This window comes from Solenopsis invicta, chromosome 3 (assembly GCF_016802725.1).
Source record: "Solenopsis invicta isolate M01_SB chromosome 3, UNIL_Sinv_3.0, whole genome shotgun sequence".
Taxonomy (NCBI): domain Eukaryota; kingdom Metazoa; phylum Arthropoda; class Insecta; order Hymenoptera; family Formicidae; genus Solenopsis; species Solenopsis invicta.
Window position 1 is genome coordinate 20804716 of NC_052666.1, and position 21901 is coordinate 20826616.

The window sequence follows — 21901 nt, forward strand, 5'->3', positions numbered from 1 at the left end:
TGCATTTTATTTATTAAAGCTTTAATTTTATTTATATATACAATGTAACTTGCAGCTTAATTATAAAAGCCAAAATCAAACAAAATGACTTGATGCATCAGCATGTACGTTAAGAATGTTATAATAATAAAAATATTTGTAGCATTGTAACCAATATTATTATTACACTTAATTAATATATTTTAAATATATAATGAAACGTTTTGTAAAATACAAAAAAATTGTTTCTGATAGTTAATTATCCATTTATTAAAACTTTAAAATTATTTTTAAGAATAGTCTGAAATTAACTGCAATTTAATGATCATTCTTATGAAGAAATTTAAACGTATTAAACATTTTATTATTTATACGTATGTTTATATATGAATTATAAAAGATGACGCACTCGTTCGGAACGCTTTTAATTTTAATAATCACTTCATAATTTTTTGATTGTGCCGTAAAAATTTTACAACTTGTTTTGCAGCACCGCTTATGTCACTTCGTTTTGCGGACGTTAGCGTCTCGATTCTTTCGATGGGAATTGCTGTGGTTAAATCTTGAACGTATTTCGGTTCCTTGAGATCATAAGTGACGGATTGTAAAACGCGAAGACAGAGATACTGCATCTCTTCCGAAGACGCTTCATCATGTAAATAATGACTTAGCGCGTCTCCTATTTGTGACCCGAGCAGGTATTGCAAACCAGTCTTATTCATGCTCACGTTGTACAGGATCATTAACGTTAATCTGCAATTGCAACCGAACTTTAAAGATGTATATCCTGTACAGATTTAGGTAGTAAATAATTAAAAAGTTAAATAATAAAGGTTTAAAAATTAATAACTTTAAACTTATGTTAGCTAAATGATTTTGAATGGTTTTGAATGATTTAATTTTGAATGAGAATAATTTTTAACTTTAATTAGTTATTTTTTGAAGTACTTTAATTTATGTTTTTCCTAAGTTAAAAATTTATGTAAAAAAAGATTAGAATAGAAAAAAATACATTCCTACTTATAAAATATTTTTTTTGCTATTTTATATAAATTTATTTTACAAATAAAATATTAAATTTATTTGATGATTTATATTCTGATCTCTATTTTGTTTTGAATAATTTAACTTTAAAAACTTAAGAATTTCTAATTTAATATGAATAATGCTTTTCAAAATTAACTTTTAATCTAACTTAAGTTGATTTAATTTTAACATAACTTTTAATTCATTTATTTTTTCGTGTAATAACTTAACTAAATTAAGCCATTAACTTCGTTTAGTTAAAAAATATATATATTAACTTATCCAATTCTAATCCTCTGTTTTCGAGTTATTGTCGATGTTTTTCATTTTTTAAATAAAATGTAAAATGTTTATGAAAATCGTGAAGAAAGATAAATAGATAAGATAACTGGGACATATATCCAGCACATATTAGTTCATAGAATAGGTTTTCCATTTACCTAAGAAAATTGAATATTCATAAAAGTTTTTTTTCAACGATTGAAAAAGCTTTCTTGAGCTTATTCTTATGTTTTTAAAAGTTATGTTATCTTATGTTTTACAGTATCTTAGCTATCCTAATAAAATTCTTCAAAATTATTTCTACATATAAAATATTTTGTGCATGATTTGACATGGTAATTATTATTTTTTTAATATTCTGTTCAAGATTTTTGAATATTTGAAAAGTAAAATTTGGAGAATATTCCATTGGACAAATATAATGTTATTTAATTATTAATATTCGGAATTAAATTGCAGAGAAGATTCATATATTCTGTAAGAATATTAGAATATTCATTTAAAAATATTTGCGTAGGAAGAGCTATAGAGAATATATAGGAATGCGGAATCTTCTCTGTGTTGGCTGGATAGGCACGAGAAAAGGATGATTTTATTGAAATGTCTATAAATTCACATTAGATACAGCTCTGAAAATAATTTTATTAAATATCACAGATAATCGTATAGGAGCATCGAAATAAATATGTAGGACACTTAAATTGATTGCTAAAATATTCAAAATTTGTTGCAATCATGCTTGAACATTACATAATTATTTTAATGACAAAATTGTTTTCAAATCTGTATGTAGCTAACTTTAAACTAAAATTAGATACTTTAGCAAAACTATTCTTTTCACGTGAAAATAGCTATAAAGATACGTGGCAAGATAATTTTTTAAAACGTGCATGTACCTTTTTAAAAATACCGTCTCGGGAACTAACGGCAATTCAGGCGTTAGTTTAATTAGTTTCTGCACGAATTCCGTACCGCTGGAATTTGTAATTAAAAATTCACGACCTTCCGGGCTCGCGGATATATTAGTGACGATACCGAGCAGTCCCATTACAAATTGATACTCGATATTGCTTGCAGGAGGAAATACGCTTCCATAAGTATCAACAAATGCGCCAAAAGTCCCGTTCACTATCGACAAGAATTCTCCTATTTTACTCTGAAACTACGACAACATTACAAGACTGATAATTTTGTTACATTTACAAAACGGTTAACATACTTAAAGAAGATATATGCATTTGTACAGAACTTGTTTAATTATATATTATATATTTAAATACATCTTCTGTATTTATTAAATTTGTTTAATTAAGTAAAAATATTTAGAATTTAATAATTAATACTTCTAGTACACGAGGATTATTTAAATGTATACTTAAACACGTTCTCTAAAAATGCATATAATTTTTCTTAATATATATATACTCTTTTTAAATATAATTTTAACATTTAATTAAAAATATAAATTATTTATAACTACATAACATCTATAACTTTAATTAAATACAGATTAGAAAATAATTTTATGTTGGGCCATTAAAATAATTGAGTTTTGACATTCTAGCAACCAAGTTCAATATCTGTTACAATTTTTTTAAATGGTTTAATATAATTATTTTCAGATCTGTATTTCAACAAACTTATTCTTTCCGTGTAATGTAGAAAGACTTTCAATATCACACGTCTGTGTATTTTGGAAATTTTTGTCCTTTATCTTTTCCCATTTCGAATTTGCAAGAAATTTTAGCTATTTTACTCAATATTATTAACATGTACTTACTTTCGATAACCAAGCGTCGACTATTTGCGGAAATCTAGAAGCACGCCACGTCAAGTTACCTAATACTGCACCAAGGCTTGTGCAATACGTACTTTGACTTAATATCTACACGATAACGAACACACAAGCAAATTAGCAAATGGTATTTTTAGAAAATGAATAATGAAAATACTTCATTTTAAGTAATGAACGAGTAAATAATATTCAATATTTATAACGAAATATACAAGCGCGAGAAAACACGATCAAAATAATGAACGTTGGTTAAAGTTAATGGGAACGTGAGATAATAGCATCTGTCGATATCGAGACAACGAAGTTTTACTTGATCTTTCAGTCGTTCTATTTCTTCGAACGCGTCTTCTTTCTCTTTCGTTAGACGTCCAATCTGATCATGCAGCTCTTCGCATTTTAATTCCAGTGTTGCAATATCTTTTGCACTATCTATGAATAAATCCGATATTTAATTTCAGTCAAGCACAGAAATGTAACAAGATTTCGTACAATGAAGCATCGCGTCTAATGATAAATCGTTTTCAACGTATCTACTTTCAATATTTTGCATCACATTTAGCATGACGTTAAATTAAAATCTCTCTTTGTGTATGTGTAAAGAATGCAACCTTTTGACACACCAACGGACGACGTTGACAATTTATCGAAAAGCTTATGTGTCTTTTCTCCGTTCGTCTCCTCTTTGTGAGACACAGCTTTGAAATTGTCAGTCGCAAAAATCTGTGGGATGTCGTCTATGAATTCGTGCAGGTTACGTTCAGTAGAGCTCAAAATTGTCTCCAAGGAATTCTGAAAGGTTCGAAGAGACTTTAATATCGCAAGTGAATGAAAATTATATACGCGATAAACGCAATATGATATGCGAACGCACTAGGAGCTCGTGTTCATCTTCTGAATTAAATTCGTCCATGTGTGCGCTTTTGCGTTATCGAGAAAGAGAAACAATATGCGGGCAATCGTTGTATATAAACTTTTTTTTAGATTACTCGCTGAATTCCACTGCAATGTGACAAACACGTTTGTAACGTCACAATTTTAATTGTTGATGTCTCTGTAACCTAATTAATTCCGCGATTAATGGTAATGCAACTTTACCTTTATTCGTTTCTACGTATGATAGAACCATTATAACCAGATATAACTTTGAAATGGAGGATCATGTATTAATGATGTGTCTCTAAGTATTAAGAATTATGAAAATTGTAATTGACATACACCGACTGAACGTTGTCATTCAAAGCAATTAATTAAATCTTTGAACTTTTTTTCATTATAGGAGAAGATTTCACGAAAATTAACGTTTTAATCTTTAATGTGTCTGAAAAATTTCTGCTTTTAATAGCACGCGTTGACTTCAACTGCATTTGGTTAAGTTATCAGACAGATTGTATGTACAATTACACGTGCGCAATCTCATAAAAAGAAGCACGAATTATATTATCTCAAGATACTTATACTCTGAATATATAGTATGAGATATTTAAATATCATTTTTAAATATCATTTTATTTTTAAATATCATTTTATTTTTAAATATCATTAAAAGAGAAAAGATAATAATGTACTGTTAATATTAATCATTAATACTTTATAATTATAAAATTTTACTATATTTGCAATTTACATATTGTAATAATTATAATTATACTTTCATAATAATAATATAAATGCAATTAAAAGACACAAATATCAAAATACGTAGAATATAAAATCATAAAAAGAATTTTATCCGTATTATAAAATTTATAATTATGCATGTCAAATATGTAAAAATATAAAATTTCTGAGTTAATTTGTATTTTCAAGTTTATGCTCGATATTATAAGTACATGTCTTAATAAGAATATATCATTATATATTTATCTTATAAATACATAAGTTTTTTGTCTCTTCAAATGTGGCATCGCTTCTCATATCTAAGGTGAGTCAAAAGTTTCGAATTGGTAAAATATCTTGAAAATAAGAGTTATATATAATTGTTTTGTGCTCTTAATATTTTTGCATATGAAAGTAATAAGATAAAATTAGTTATAGTTTACAAGATATATACTTTATGTAGAAATATATACCAGAATAAAATATAAAATATATTGTGTTAATTTTTCGATAACTTTACGTTAATATATTTATATGCAAAATAATTCGAGGAATCATTATATGTAAAAAATTTATATAATTCTATTTAAAAGAATTGCAATGACTTTTATACGACCTTAAAAATTGATTTTTTTGAAAATTAATTTTATTATTATTTATTCCTTTCTAACAACATAGAAACCTTCTATGAAATCTTTTTTTTTTATATATGTCTTGTTTTCGACATAATTTATTGATCCAATATTTTTTGCTCAATAAGTATCGATTCATATTAAAAAAAATATTTACATTATATATATAAAATTTCTATCACAATATTTTATAATGATTGCAATCACTTTATTATACCTTAATAAAATAAAATAATATGATAAAATAATACTATATAAGTACTATAATATATACTATATTATTTTATATAATATACAGTATATTAACTCTCAGAATTATTTTGTACTAATTATTAAATATTTATTTGTTCATTATGTTCTGTTTAATCTTTTTTATTATAAATTAGTTTTTATATCATACAAATTTTCCTCTATTGTGCGTAAGCCCTAAGGATTGCTTCTAGAGATAAAAAAATGTAGAGTATAAAATCTCTATAAATTTCTCAAGTCATCTTCGAGCGACACGCTAAATTCCAAGCTGATCGTAAAGAATCGTAACGTGCCGTGCGAGAGACCGTTGAATCACGGCGTGGCTTCCGTTCGTCGCGATAAGATAAGGCCCGTGCACGGACGCGCGTGAATTGCGAACGCACCGTACTGTTAACGGCGGGGGTCGATTTCCCGCGTGGTCTCCATTGAATGAGTTGCGGAACGCTCTGCGTGCGTGTCCTGCGTGCTTGGGTCCCGCGCTCACGCGTCCCTCCCCCATCGGTACTACGATGCGCCAAAGCGGTATCAGGCGTAACCTCACGACTTGTGGAAGTTTTATTATTTTTCACGGCATCGTGGGTATCTACGGAGTGGAACCGACCATTTGAGAACGCAGAGCACGGTGAGTAGAGCATCTGTGAGTCAGGAAAGAGAAGCTCCCGTGGACGCGTACTGATCAAGAGCTCCGAGAGGACGCGTGCCGACACTTTCCCGCGAATCGCCCCCGATTCCACGCGATCGTTTACGTTTACGTAGCCTTCGAACGGGCGGTTACGAAACTTACGCGGCACCCCGCGCTTTTCGACCGAACGAATTCCAGCGTCTCTCTGCTATCGAGGCTCTTGTGCACACGTACGAGGCAATAAACGATTGTTTTTTAGTCGCGATTGCGTTAAATCTGGTTTATACAAGCCCAGTTGATCTTATTATTTTGATTTTCTACTAATTACTCTCGGCATCACACACATATGTATATGTATACATATATATATATATATATATGTGTGTGTGATGTTTATTTCTCACACATTTATATAACACATAAATATAATATTGGGCTAAAAAATTTTAATTAGCTAAACCAAACAGATTATTTTATTAATAAACATTTTTAATTAGATTTTGAGTTAATTGTGTAAATTTGTATAGAGCTCACATATAAATCTCACAATGAAGTTCACCGAGGGTGAAGAAGTCCTTGCCAAGCATCCAAATACTTCTGAATATTATAAAGGGAAAATTCTCAATGTCAGAGGCGATCGATATAAGATACACTTTGAAACTGGTGTCGAGCATACTGTTAGAGAAAATGATATAAAGGTAATTGTTTATAATTGATAACGGAATATTATTAAGGGGTACAAAAAATGTTGGATGAATTTGAAGATCTTGTATACTTTTTTTATGCCTGAAGGCTGATAGAACAGGGAGAACTACAGTCAGAGCAAGCAGAAGAAAAAGCCCATCGAGACAGTCGCCTAGTAGGAGATCACCAAGTAGGCGATCACCAGCAAGACAGGTGACTAAATCGCCTGGGAGATCTCCAACTTCGACATCTAGGAAATTACCCATTCGTAGCACACGACTCGCTAAAATATCTCTATCTCGCATAGATGTTGAAGGCGGTAAGTATGCTTGTGCTGTATTTGACACTTATCACGTACGTTTGGTAATCACATGCAAATTTATCTGATTTACAAATAGATAAAATGAGCAATCATAAAGGAAGCGACGCAAAGGCACTGGAGGAAAGTCCAACTGAATCGTTGCCTTTGCATATGCGCATGAAGAGGGAAATTATGTCGGTAACGCGCAGACCAACACTTCTGAAGGCTGATCAAGAATATAAATCAACTATACTAACAAGAAGTATTGATAGAGCCTCCTCGCTTCCAGTAGAAAGAAAAAATTATGTACAAGATTATCCTCCAGGAGAAAAAGAAAGAGGATATTCAATGCAAAGAGATCAAGTATGTTTTAAATTTAAACAAAAAACTTGAAAAATAAAACAAATGTATGTAAAGATACATTAATAATATATTATTTCAACATTTTTAATATTCTTTACATATAGTTTTTTTCTTAATTTTTCCAATAGAATAATATTTTATTTATTATCATTAATTACCTTTTTCTTAGGATGTGACAAAAGAAGAAAGCGAACAATGGGAAACAGTGATGAATCGTGAAAAAGAGATACACAGAGTTGACAAACCACAAGAATGGGGCGGATGGATCGGGACATCTTTTCTCGTATTTATATTACCATTGTCTATAATCTTGCCACAACTCTTGTGTTCAAAAGGACAATGCAAAACTGCACTTGTAAAACTTTCTGTTGACTGGAAGTCTTACATAAACCTACATGCATTGTCGTACGTTGCGTTTTTAACATCATTGGCTTGTATTTCAATTATACCGATCGGAAAAATCATAAATGGACAGCAGAGTAAAATAGGCAGACTTCAGTATCGCGTAAATGGTACATATTCTATAATGTGCAATTTTTTGTATGATTATATATTATATAACATTTTTTTTTTTTTAATTTTTCAGGCTTTTTGAGCGCTATAGTGGCGATAATTGGACTTGCTTTATGTGTGTATTTGAATATACCAATTAGTGATTACATTCTGAATAATATTGTGCAGCTGTCGATCAGTGGCTGGATTGTAGGAACGATTTTAGCTATGGGATTGTATATCAAGGCAGGAAAGATTTCAGTAATCAATCTAAATATATATGCGTCAACCAACAGCAAGATATATAATTTTTGGCAGGGCAGAGAGATTAATCCGCGTATTGGTGCTTTGGACATTAAGCTGCTGTTAATACGAGCTTCTCTCATTGGCACGGTAATAATTACTTTATATTTTTATTTTTGCTGCAAACGAATTATACAGTATAAAATAAAGTAATTAAAATTTGAATGTAATTAAAACTATGCTTTATTTTTCAGTTAATCATAAACATAGCCATTGCGATTAAAGCTGTTGGCGACATAAAAACTCTAAATATTCAGAAACTTGATGTAGCCACATTATTAGCTGTCTTGTTGCAGCTATTTTATGTTATACATGGATTAATATACGAAACCACTATCTTTACATCCTTTACAATAATGTACGAAGGAACTGGATATATGACATGTGTTAGTCACTTATTGTATCCATTCTTGACGACTCTCACTACAAGATTTCTATTATATCAGAAGTAAGTTTAATTAACATATACATAAAAAAAAAAAATATATATATATATATCAATGCATTATCTTTAATAATATTTCTATTTAATGTATTTTCAGGATGAAACAATATATATATATATATCAATGCATTATCTTTAATAATATTTCTATTTAATGTATTTTCAGGATGAAACTTAACTATTATTTTGCTGGTATATCTGTTTTGAGCTTCGTAGTAGGATATGCTTTGTATAGGACTAGTAACCTGCGGAAAGACGAGTTCAGAAAGAATCCAGTTTCACCAACAGTACCTTGTAAGTGTAAAAGCAGTGCAATAATTACTGCTTTTTTCCTTTTTTGATGAAAATTAATATTTGTTCTTGAAATTACAGATTCGGAAACTATCCCGACATCACGTGGAAAGAAGTTGATGTTGTCTGGTTTATGGGGCTATGTGAGACATCCCAATTATTTGGGTGACATCATAATGCAATGGTCTGTCGCGAGTATTGGCTTGGCAAAGGATATTCTACCATATTATACAGCAATCTGCTGCACGTTAGTGCTCGCTTATAGAGCCATAAGAGACAATAGACGTTGTCAGATGCGCTATGGATATGCTTGGGAACAGTACTGTTCGCGTGTAAAGTACATGATCTTGAAACGTATATTTTAAGGCAATAAAACGTGTAGCGAGGTATTTTTAAATTCCAAAATTCTATATATCAGAGTTATTGCAGAAGGTAATGCTCATTTACATTTTATAAGATCTCTATTCGTGCATTTCACATTATTTTTATGAGATAGGGTGATATAATAGTATTATAAAGTACACAAATGTAGAATTAGATGAGAGCTAAAAATATTTTGATAATTAAGAAATGATTTCACATTAGAGAGAGAAGATAAATATATATGTACAACTTAAATACATATATAAATTTATGATATGAATCTCCATACATGTGATGAGAAGTGAACAAGGCAATGTCACATGTTTTGATAAAGAGAGGAAAACTTATGTATTTGTAGGATAAGTATATATATATATATATATATATATATATATATATATATATATGTGTGTATCGTAAATATTTGTTAAAACATGTGCCTGTAATATCGAGCATTACAAACTTGAAGATACAAATTACTTAAGCAATTTTATACTTTTATATATTAGACATGTATAAGTGTACAATCTTATCATATGATTATGTAGAAATTATAAGCAGTTTCCTTAAAAGACATTTTTTTTTTAATAAAATGTATTCTCGTTTATTTTCTCGTGTTTATCTTGTAATTCTAATGTAGTTGTCTTCAGCAGATAGAAATATAATTATAGTATTGGACTACGAAGTCTGGAATAGTTTACATATATTTTTAGATTAAATAGTCTATAATAGAAACTCATGTATATGAAGCAACACAACTGGATTATTGCTCTAAATTTCTAAATAAAATTAACAAGTTGCTGTTATGAGGAAGCTACAATGCAAAATGGTCATAAATAAAAAAAATATTGCTGTCACTTAAACTTATTAAACAAACATTAAAAATTAGATGGGTTGTTAATATATAAAATATGTAGTATATATTTGTACACTTATTTTTTATTAAACTGCTCGTATATATACATGTACATCTAATTATAAAAACAATCACGTTAAATTGGATTGTTAAAAATATGTCCGTTTGATCCATTCATCTGTAACATAATTATTAAACAAAAGTTTGTTCTCACGCCATAATTCATTGTGTCTTAGCCAATAGTTAATAGAGAATATCCTCTATTTTATATGTTTCTATGTCTAAGAAGTACTATTACTCCTAAAAATGAAGATTTCTCGAAATGGCAGATACGCCTCACTGTAAAATAACGAAAGCAAATTTTTGTGTATCTGTAAATCTATTCGCAATTTAATCGCCCAGATTATTATACATATTTATTCATTATTTTATAGCTTTATATTTATTTCTTAAAATTATATTTAGAAATTGTCGTTAAGCCACAAATGTACTCTCTCTACATAATACTCTTCGAACATTTTATTGCACATTTTTAAGAAAAATATCTTTCAAGTTTGTGTACGTAATGGTATCTGATAATCTATACCGTAAATTGTATGATTAAAAATGACAATTATAAAAACAATTATATAATGTATAGAAAAAATGACGTTTAATTGTCTACCTGTTTATGTATTGCATTTCTTTAAATCATAATGTATTACGTCGATATCTTGTTTCAATTTTATTAGTTGCGTTATTTTATTTAAATTTAAACTTATAATTTGACCCGTTAATTTCGCGCTTATGACAGTCGATCTTAAATCTACTTTGTGCAATTGAGTGCCGGAGAACTATTTTGCATAATGATAATTATAAAAGTAAATCAAGTCACAAATAAAAAATAATATATTCGGTTTTATATAATTAAAACTATGTCGTTGCAGAAAAAATTGACAGAGAAATATACTTTTTATATTTTGTTAAATCATTAAGTAATATTTCTCGATCTAAAGAAAGAAAAATCTTTTTAATATAAAAACATTTTATTTCGAGAATAAAATGTATGACTTAGATCACTTTTATCATCACGAGCACAAATATCTTACTCCTATGCATGTCGTTTCTCGATATCACCGCAAATGTCATTCAAGTGCCTATTTATTGACCCTTCTCGAACATGACAAAGCATCATGCTTCATTAGGAACATATTGTCGCTCATTCGTATTGCTTAATTATTGCTTATACTTTCTAATTAATAAAATCTCGTAAATGCTGTTGGCACACACAAGTCCTCCGCTGTTCTACTTTTTTATCAATAAATGTTTCATGGCAGTACTTTCGATTCAGTACTTTCATCACCTGCTGGTATTCGGTGGACCTTCGTCCTCGTGAAAAATATTGCACATTGTTCGATGGTCATGTTAGAAAACTTGAAAGGATCTTCCCGAATTGATTGGTCCTTTTTAGGCGTATACGAGGCTGAGCGATATTCGATTTCTAATTATCTGTTCGCCGCTCAAAAGAAGTAGAAGGTCCAATACACGGCGTTAAACAGCATAAAGCTGACCGGGAAGATGATCCGCGAATACTTGTCTATCACGTTTACGTCCTTGATCTTTGGCATCGACACACGTAACACAGAAGCTCCTCTACGTAGAGCGTGTAACATCTGCAAAATCCGTTTGCAACTTTAGACTTAAAAAAAATGTGTTTATAAAATCGTTACTTATATCCGCAAAAAAAAAGAATTTTCAGGTTCACTCCTAAATTTTTTTAATTTTCCTCTAAAATTTAAATTTGAACTTTAGGAGACTCCAGAAAGTCCTTACATTTTTTACGAGCTTACATAAATATCTTTCACAAAAATGTGAAACGTAAGGGGTCGCGATTATGTTTGAAACATTCCTAAAATATTTTCTATATAGTTGCGTTTATTTAAGAAATGCCTTTGTATACCTTTGGCTTGTGCGGTCTCGGACCTCTGTACCTGAGACCGCTGTTTCGTCCGTACGTATTGTAAGCGGCAGATCTGGAAATGCGAAAACTCGGCGGAAACTTGGCCGGATCATGATCCTTTCCGACTCCCAATGAAGTGCTGACTAAGCCTGACCTATTTCTAATGCTCGGTAGAGGCGACATTCTGAGGTCCTGAAGCTCAATGATATCCGCGTCCGTGGAGCCAGGGAAAGGTGAGCTGGCTTTGCTCCCTGAAAAGAAATCGCGGATTAATTCGAATAGGCTAGAGAATAATATGAACTTTTAGAAATTCGGCTCGATTACCTGTCTTAGAACATAGTATTTTTTTCTCGTCGGTATCTTTCTTCTTGGGTTTCTTCTTCGCTCTGGCGCCCCAATACGTATAATTGACCGCCGCATATTCCAGTAAAGCCGCGAACACGAAAACAAAGCACATCACCAGGTAGATGTCGATAGCTTTCACGTAACTGATCCGTGGCAGTGAGCTTCTAACACCCGTCGATATTGTTGTCATGGTCAATACAGTCGTGATGCCTGTAAAAAAGAGAATAAATTATACATCCTTTATTACACTTGCCTAATAAATTTAATGAGAAAAAATTGTTTTTATAGCCTCTTTTTGTTAGAAGTTAAAGCTCGGAAAGTTAAAAGTTCTTGAAAAGAAAGAAACAAAATTTATATTAATTTAATTTGATGGCAATTGAATTTTTTAATTAATTAAACGAAATTTGTATATATTTTTTTAAGCTTACCGAGGGCTACTCTCGCGCTGGTAGCTTCGTGATTGATCCAGAAGCTAACCCAGCTGAGCATCACGATTAGAATACTTGGCAGGTACGTTTGAAAAACGAAATATCCGATGTTTCTCTGGAGCTTGAAGCTTAGCGAGAGCCTCTGGTAGATGCCCGTTGCCAACTTCTCCTTTCGATCGTTGGTCTCGTAACCGATTATTGTAAATTGCGGTAATTCTGCCTCCTCGACTCCACGAACAGGAGTTTCTTTCCAGAACATTACTACGTCGAGCACCGTGTATCCATCTGAGCATTCAGAACAGCGTAATTCAGAATAATCTGTAATTTATCAGGACTCAATTTTCTTTTATTTATCGATCCATATTAAATAACTGGTATTTTTTATCCTAGACGACATTATTTTAGTTACAATGATTATAATTTTTGCAAAAAAATATACAAAAAAAATCATAATGCAAAAAGATAAAGAATATTTTACAAGTTTTATCATGATTTCTTAGCTTTTTATGTAAAGCGATATGAAAAAAGAATTTAGTAAATGCTATACATTCGATCGTAGACGCATATTTCAATACATACAGCTTTCGATTTCGACCGTGCAATTTTGCGAGTCGAGGGGATAGTAATGCAGGTCCATCATGCAGGCCAGGGTCGTTGTGAATCTCATGCCGTATGTGATCGAGCCGTCACCAGATAATCTAACGAGTTTGTTACGCTCAGTGACATCGTGCAGAAAGCTGCAATAAATTCGGTAAAACGATATGTTAAAACAAAGCTAAAGAAAGATGAAGAAGTAAATAAAGAAAAAAAATATCTTTAAGAGTAAAAGATAAAAAAATAACTATGAATCGTTCAGCAAGGATTTTTGGAATGTCGCAATAATTTATTCATCGGTGCACCTATTTTTATTATTTATTTCTAATATTTATATTACCTATTTTTATCGTTGGCGAAAAATGTGTCCGGTACCCAAATCTTTTCCGCGAAATCGCCACTTAACGTCAGCACTTCATTCTTATGTGAAAAGGCGAGTCTCTCGTCCTTCCAATATTGATTTAAATACATCGTTATTGTGTAATCCTGGGATGTAAATAATGATTAATGTCGCTAATAAAATGCTTGTTATTATAATTAATTAAAACGAATTATGTGAAACGTATATAATTTATTTGATTGTTTTCAAGGAAAAAGGGGAATATAAAAAAGATATCTCTCGAAAATATAATATGTTTCAACACGATCGTCGATAAAAGAAAAAAAAAGAAACTTTGTTAGATGCATGTCGAATGTGGTTTATCCGCGCCTTGGGGATATGTATACACGAATCGATTTACGAATCGTGAGGATGTTATAAATGTCGGTGAGAGAACGAATTTTGTATTCTGACTTGTGCACATACATCATGTTCCAATACAAACGTCTCCAATGCAACGTAAGCAAACGGTCGATTCACATACATATGTCACAAGATTAAAGTAATAAAAATCAAAGACGCAAGATAGTACTTTAACATATTTTTTTTAATTTGACAAAATTAATTTTATATGATAAAGAAAATACATTTATATTAAAGTTATTAAACAAGTGAATTAAAAATTATTACTGCCACGGAATACTTTTGTATATACAATAAATATCTTTGTTATTTCATTTACTCACCATATTGACTTCTGAGATCGCGTCGAAACTCGCAATGGTGAGATCCATTCCAACTAACAATGGATCGCCTTTAAAGAATAATCTATTATTAATTTTTTTAAATATTTTTACCAAAAGATGAGAATTCAAATTTCTCTACTTTTTAAGATGTGTTTTACTATTTATGATGTGCATGCGAAAATGCAGGGGAAAAAATATAGTTTAAAGTCTTTGTCTAATCTATTGATAATATCGGAAAATTGCTTCCCCTTGTTGCACGTTCAATTAAAAGTACTGATTGCGATCATGCCTGGTTGAATGACGTGGAAAACTTTATTAAAAGCTTTCTATATCGCTTTTGAACTTCATTTTAAAATTTATTCTATCAAGTATGACTCGAAACTCAAATATGAGCGATAGCTTCATTTGTAAAGTTTATTTTGATTTGATATATTTTTAGTTTAAATTGCATATGTTTGTTAAGATTTTTATACATAAAAATGTTATATGATATAATAATTATATTAATATAATTATAATTTTACAGACTATAAATTCGCTGTGAACTTGTGAAAAAGCTTAATATACGGAGTAATTTTTAACAAAACGTGCAGCGAGAGAGAGAGAGAGAGAGAGAGAGAGAGAGAGAGAGAGAGAGAAATCGATCGATTTACCGCCAAAGTTCGGCCTTAATCGGATATCGTAGCCATCGAGTATCCTCGAAATTGTCTGCGTAACGTTCTCCAGTCTATCGGACATCCCGGTATTCTTTAGGGAAGCCCTGTGAAGTGCGAAATTCCAAAAATTATCGATAGGGCTTAGAGCTTCTAAAATAGCTTTAGTAACGAGTATATTGTTAAATGAATATTGAATCGACCGGAATAGCTTTGGCAGTCTTATAAATGGAATTTAATATTACATACATATCTTTTACAATATTAATTAACGTATTATACATTGGTAGAATAATTAAGTATGAATATTGACAAGATTTAATGTTCCAATATTTTAAACAAAAGCTCCAGATTTTGAAGTATGCCCCGGATTACGGTGTAAGAAGACATTCACGACGTTCATTTCTATTAAACATGTCCTAATTCCGTGACAAAATTCCATGATGTGTCAGTTTATTAAATCATTTATCCAAGGTTAGTCTAATATTTTTATTTATATGAGCGAATTATATTTTTATATAAAATACAAATGTTATATGTAGATATATATGCGATGTGATGTACAATAGCGCAATGAAAATGTAATACTCATAATTAAGATAAACGATATCGAAATTAATACGTATAAACGCCGAAGAAAACCATGGACAGGAAGGAAATAATGGAACGTCTCGGGAAATTACTTCCGTTGTCCAATTCGGGCACTGTCGATCTGGTCTGGTCTATAGCGATCATTATTCTTGCGATCATAATATTCTTCACTTTGAGAAAAAGTTAGCGAAAAGATTTCGCATGCGGCATTGTTCAGAAAAAATTATCAGATTCATCTTTTGCCCGGAAAATGGAGCTTTGCTGTTCCTCCTTGTGTACAGCGGACTGATTGGAACGCTAATTGCTCGAATAATCGCCCATGTAGCACGTCAATCTCAATTCAGGTATCTAATTATTTTCTAATTTGTATTTAATTTTCTTTCGTATTTTGATTTATGTCAATTTACTTTCTATCATTATATCAATTTTTTTATTATATATCAATTTTGTTTACTGCATTTTATATAATATTAATTTAGAAGCGCAACATTATTTTTTTTATTAAGATATTATTACCCAAATTGCATTTTAAATTTTATATTTGCACTTTAGATTGTATTGAAATATTTTAAGAACAGTTTGATATTCGCTGAATGATCGAATCAGAAGTCGACTTTTCTTTGAAATGTTTAAAAAGGTTTTAACGTATGACACGGATCAAATCTTTCTGATAATTAGACTCAGAGTTTCTTTTAGAGCTACAATTTTATTTAAATATCAGTGCTTCAGTTATATGAAGATTTCAGGAAGAGAGAAAATTACATTTTTTAATAATCTATATTTTTTAAAGTGGGTTAATTTTTACATGTTATTAATATAAAAATGTTATATTTATTTTATTTTTTAATTTGGGGACAATTTATATGCTACGTTTGTAAAAAAGCTGCCCTTATTACATTCTGCCAGAATGTGAGTGTAAGAATACGTTACACGTGCTCTACAATTGGAACACGGTGGGAAAACATTAAGACTTGTTACCCCTCGCGATATTCCACTGTTAGGGGCGAGGATTTTCGAATGACGATGCTTACCAGATGACACGATGACGCAGCTGCACGAAGAGAAGGACGATCAGCGGCAGCCCGCGCGGCAGCATCCTACCAATCGTCTTCGTTATCCGACCGGGATTGCGTCAGTGAACGACGAGCGCGATGGAGAACGTCATCTCGCGGTATTTTCGCATCCCTTCGGCATCCCTGTAACCGGCTCGATGCCGCCAGCGTTGCTGTTCTGCAATCACAGACGAAGGGAAGAGCGCCCATCGACCCTTCCTGCCTGCTTGTCGCTACCCTTGACCCCGTATACATGCCACACGCAATGTATTCTACTCAAACACGCACTCACGGAGTTATCCAATACGCGGGACAAGTCCCACGGTAACATTTCCCGCTTCTGCAATAAGTCTATTTGGAGGGGTAAAAATTAATTCATCGAATAAAGATCCGGAAAAAGATCCATGGAAGACTTATTTTACAAACTTATTTTGCAAATTCTATGCGTTTCTGTATTTAAACTAAACTTGATTTAATTTTATTTAAATTTATTTTGTTTTGATTTAAAAAAATTATCAATGAGTTGAACTAGATTTCGTCAACGTTAGAAAAAAGAATTTAGTGTCTTCAACAGAAGCTGTTTAATTAAAGCATTTTAAAACCAAATATTTTATTTTGTACACTGAGAGAAAAAATTACTAAATTTTGATAAATATTTGTTTAGATAGTTGCAATGACTTACGGTACATAAATATTTATTAAATAAAAAAATGAGTTGAATTCAATTAATGGTTCTTGTACCAAATAAACAATTATTAACATTTTATCTTTTTATATATATATATATATATATATATATTTACATATAATATTTGTTTATATTGACTAAATAGTTTTATTTGGTACGAAACAAAATTATTATAATCAATATAAACAAATATTCTTTTTTATTTATCTGTATTTCGCAGAAGCAACTAAATTTTTTGTTACATGTAAAGTAAAATATTGGGTTACTACTATTAAATAATGCTTCAACTAAAACTTTTGCTGAAAGTACTAAATTTTTTCCTAGTGTTAGTTTTTCAAAATGGTTACTTCTAAACTGCACTGATTTGTAACTCTGTCATTATAACGAGTTACATGGTACATTACCATTCTCAGAAAAAGTAATAAAAGTTATTGCTTTTTGCGCTAATATTTATTGTTTTGCTACTGATTCGCGTTAATATTTTAATGCTATCGTTAATTTTATCGCGTAATATTTTATCGCTATTAATCGAAAAAGCAAAAAAGTTATAAAGCTCTTTTATTTGTTCAATCAATAACGTTTTCCTTTCTAAAATTTCCGAAAAATTAAGTCATTAAAACTAGATATAACTCCATTATTATACATGATTGATCGAGATTGAAGAATGAAGCATAACGAAAGGGCGCAATAAAGCATTATACGTACAATACACTAAAATAAGAATAAAATAAAATCGTGCATAACGCGCTGTCTACATATCGCGTTGTGCTTCAACTCGCGCTTTATTCACTTCCTATTCAAAGATTGCGCACGTACGAGGCTTCGGCCTCACTTTTGCCTCTATAGACATGACATTCGTATTAAATAATAAAAAAAACACATAAAATATATTCAACAAAATTACGTACTTTTGGTAAATCTATTTTCCCGAGACAATCAAGACAAAGACGTGCCTTGTTAGTCACGAAATTTTATACTCCGTAAATAATGAAGGGATGACTTTTTTCTCCCCTAGGTTGGCTTTATTAATGTTCGAGTTTTAGATTGCTGACAAGGAATATTTCATGCACGCGACATCCTATGCAAGTACTCGACAGAAATTGACCAATATAAAATATTTTCCTCGCGCTGTTACTTTATTTAATTTATTAATTAATAATTTCCCTTGTAAAATTTTATAGAACTAGATACCACCGACGCGCCCTTTGCACGCGCTATTTAACTTTTTATTTTAAACTTTTCGAAAATAAATTGCATTAAGAATCTTTTATTAATGCACATTTCTACAAATTTCCTAACTCCATGATGATGGACCGCTTGTGGAGTTAGCGCAGCAAATTCGAACCAATTAGCAGGGAACAAAAGCGACAACAATTGGAAAAAAGCCAAAAAGCAAAAAAACGAAAAGGCGATAATCGTGCTTCTGGAAGTCTGAATAAATTCCTCAAAATTTATTCAAATTTCAAGAAATATATTTGTTGACTTACATATCCTTTTTTTTTAGAAAGGATGTTTTGAATTGTTTGAACTATTTTTACTTCTCTCGTGTGGAATATTTATGTCAAATATTTATATTAATTAAGCAATTATAAAATTATTATATTTATATTAATTAAATAATTAACGAATTTATACTCTCACGGAAAAGAGACTTCAACACGCCAAATTTAAAATAAAAAAAATTAAAAACAAAATACTGCTATACAAACAACAGAATTACACAAATTAAATCGTGAATTAATAGGAAAGCATAATGGTACATACTCGTACAATACTGAGTTTTAATTAATCTATTCTATTATCTAAACAAACTGTCCGTAACCTGCTAGCAGATTGGCAGTAATTTTGATTAGGAATTGTTAGTCAATTAGCTTTAACTGTGTTCATATTAATCTCGTGTTTTGTTGATAAAATCTGCTAATAAAACATGACAGCAGATTGGCGGCAGAAACCGAGCAGATCTGTCGAACGCAGATTTTGCTCTATTTCTGCCACCAATCTGTGTCAAACTGCATAGCAGATATATTAAAACTCTGCTTGATTTTTATCATCAAACTTTGTTATATTTTTGCCGGTATTCTAGTAACAGCCATCGTATATGTCAAATTTTGTATCAAACCTGTAAACTTTTTGTTGACAAACTTTGTAGCAGATACTTTACAGTACTTATTTTCAACAACTGTCTAGATTTTATATCAATTTATATATACATATACATACATATACATGCATATATATATATATATATATATATATATATATATATATATATATATAAATTTTTAATTTAATTAAAATTTTATACGGCAGTCTATACTTATAAATATTTGCAAAGAAACGGTAATTTGCTGCAACATTTTGCCTAATAAAATTGAAATTACACGTTATTTTATGCAAGCCAAATGAAAATTCGCTCAGGTCCACTAAAATAAATATATTTATGTACACTGTTAAAAATGTCATGAATTCAATGTATTTTTAAGTTACGCAAGTTAAATTTAATGTATTTATAACTGAAAATATGTGCATGAAATTTATTGCACTTTTGACAACATTAAATCCTTTTAATGTACTTACTTGAAACTGTGCTTTTGTTATATTAAATTTTGCTGTTTATTTTTAACAGTGTAGACATATTAATTCTCGATTTGCTGATAAGTATTGTATATTATTCCTTTTGCTACTGAGATTTACATGACATGCAGTAGTACCTGCCGCATCCGAGGGAAATCACGTCACACGTAACGATCTCATCCTTGATCCGGTACCAGAATGATTATTAGACCGATTGTCGCGTCGTTGACCGGAGTTATCACTCGCACACACCTCGGTCCATCGTCATAACTTGAAATCGATTGGCAGCGCAGGATCGCGAGATCTCTCGAGATCGTTATTATCATTCGCAGAATCCACTATTCGCAGGTTTCACCGGCTTGTCACTTCTCGACGCGATCGAATTCTCACGAGCGCGTCATCGATCGTCGCGCAGCATCATTCTGCGTTGAAGACCACGTCCACGTTCACGTCCTTGTCCTCGTCCTCGTCCTCGTCCACGTCGTCGTTGACGTCCTCGTTGTCGGATTGAAACGTAGGCGCGAGATATTCCTGTGCGCCACGAGCCTCACGGAGGCTGCTGCCTTTCATCCCTCGGTAGCTAACGCGGATCCACTGTCGATTACTCTCTTCAGACCCTCTCTCTCGTTCTCTCTCTCTCTCTCATTCTCGCTCCCCTCTTTCACTTCCTCACCATAAACGCGTTTTCCCTCTCTCTCTTTTTCTCGCTATCTCTTTCCCTCTCTTGTCTGGAAATCATCCCCCTCACTTCTACCTGCCAACGCGCAATTCCCTCTCTGTCTCTCTATTACAATTCACAACTCCCTTTTCTCTCGTTCTCGCGAATTCTCCCTCTCCCACGCTCTCGTTTTCGCAGGTCCTCCGTCCCTCTCGCTCGCATCCTCTTTTTCACGTGTGATTGCCCCGCTCCACCCCCGTTTGTCCCTCTACTCGTTTCCTCGTACTCAGTCTCTTTCTCTCCTCTTCCCTCTTCTCGCGCTCTCTCGGATCGCCTTGATGCTACTCTCTTCCGCTCCTCGGAATCCCTCTTCGTCTTTCGTCACCGTTCCACAGGCTTCCCCCGCGACTTGCCGTATGACTTGCGCAGGGCGCATGCACGGTATACCTAATACTCTATCTTCGTGTGTCGACCTAGTGACACACAGCTGGCGATCGGATTTCCAGAGTGAGCCGATCGAACATCTCCACCGTCACCATCGTTACCATCGTCATCATCATCATCATCATCGTCATCATCATCATCGTCATCATTCCATCATATTCGCTTCTTAACGCAAGAAAAGGCATTATTAATTTTCTAGAGTAATAATGCGATGAAAATATGCAGGCGATTGATGCTTATGCGGCAAGAATCGTCATGAATTGATCGGTTCTCTCTAATCGCTTCATGAAGAAATCTTACGTGAAAATAATGCAACTCGGTGGAGAGGACAGAATTATTTGCTCCTTTTACCGCAAACTATGTATCTTTTTAGTCAATCCATTTTTTTGTGTATTGTTATTTTTTTCAATAATAGACATGATTTAACATGACTCAAAAAGATGTACAAATTCGCGAGTAATCTTCGAAAGTTCCTAATTTTCTCAACTTTTTAACGAGAGCAAAATTTTTCGAATGCGACTTCTTTGTCGCATAAGAGTAAAATAAGAGTAAAAAACACGAGCGCGGAGATAAGATTAAATTAATGGATCC

General features: G+C 31.7%; 3 protein-coding genes across 6 annotated transcripts; 1 reads left to right on the top strand and 2 right to left on the bottom strand.

Moving 5' to 3' along the window:
• Positions 1-4203, bottom strand: LOC105203957 (heat shock factor 2-binding protein). Its single transcript, XM_011172921.3, has 6 exons — positions 3954-4203; positions 3691-3871; positions 3393-3511; positions 3068-3172; positions 2184-2449; positions 1-732 (listed from the first exon to the last, which is right to left on the bottom strand). Exons 1-6 carry the CDS (start codon positions 3990-3992, stop codon positions 417-419), a joined length of 1026 nt encoding a protein of 341 aa, XP_011171223.1. The 5' UTR covers positions 3993-4203; the 3' UTR covers positions 1-416.
• Positions 4204-6018: 1815 nt separating this feature from the next.
• Positions 6019-10916, top strand: LOC105203958 (delta(14)-sterol reductase TM7SF2). 2 transcript variants are annotated; one of them, XM_011172922.3, is made up of 9 exons: positions 6019-6181; positions 6709-6879; positions 6974-7184; positions 7264-7529; positions 7699-8041; positions 8116-8414; positions 8519-8772; positions 8936-9063; positions 9142-10916. In XM_011172922.3, exons 2-9 carry the CDS (start codon positions 6730-6732, stop codon positions 9423-9425), a joined length of 1935 nt encoding a protein of 644 aa, XP_011171224.1. In that variant the 5' UTR covers positions 6019-6181; positions 6709-6729; the 3' UTR covers positions 9426-10916. The 2 variants fall into 2 exon arrangements, with proteins under 2 accessions (XP_011171224.1, XP_039303076.1); XM_039447142.1 differs by lacking the exon at positions 6019-6181 and adding an exon at positions 6211-6411 and having other exon boundaries at positions 9142-9425.
• Positions 10465-21194, bottom strand: LOC105203964 (gamma-aminobutyric acid receptor subunit beta-like). Of its 3 annotated transcripts, none has more exons than XM_026139097.2 (10): positions 20346-21194; positions 16926-17124; positions 15304-15410; positions 14651-14718; positions 13926-14071; positions 13571-13728; positions 12992-13309; positions 12543-12773; positions 12219-12469; positions 10465-11931 (listed from the first exon to the last, which is right to left on the bottom strand). In XM_026139097.2, exons 2-10 carry the CDS (start codon positions 16988-16990, stop codon positions 11779-11781), a joined length of 1497 nt encoding a protein of 498 aa, XP_025994882.1. In that variant the 5' UTR covers positions 16991-17124; positions 20346-21194; the 3' UTR covers positions 10465-11778. The 3 variants fall into 3 exon arrangements, with proteins under 3 accessions (XP_025994882.1, XP_025994881.1, XP_025994883.1); XM_026139096.2 differs by having other exon boundaries at positions 16926-17297; XM_026139098.2 differs by having other exon boundaries at positions 12992-13276; positions 16926-17297; positions 20346-21191.
• Between the last annotated feature and the right edge of the window lie 707 nt (positions 21195-21901).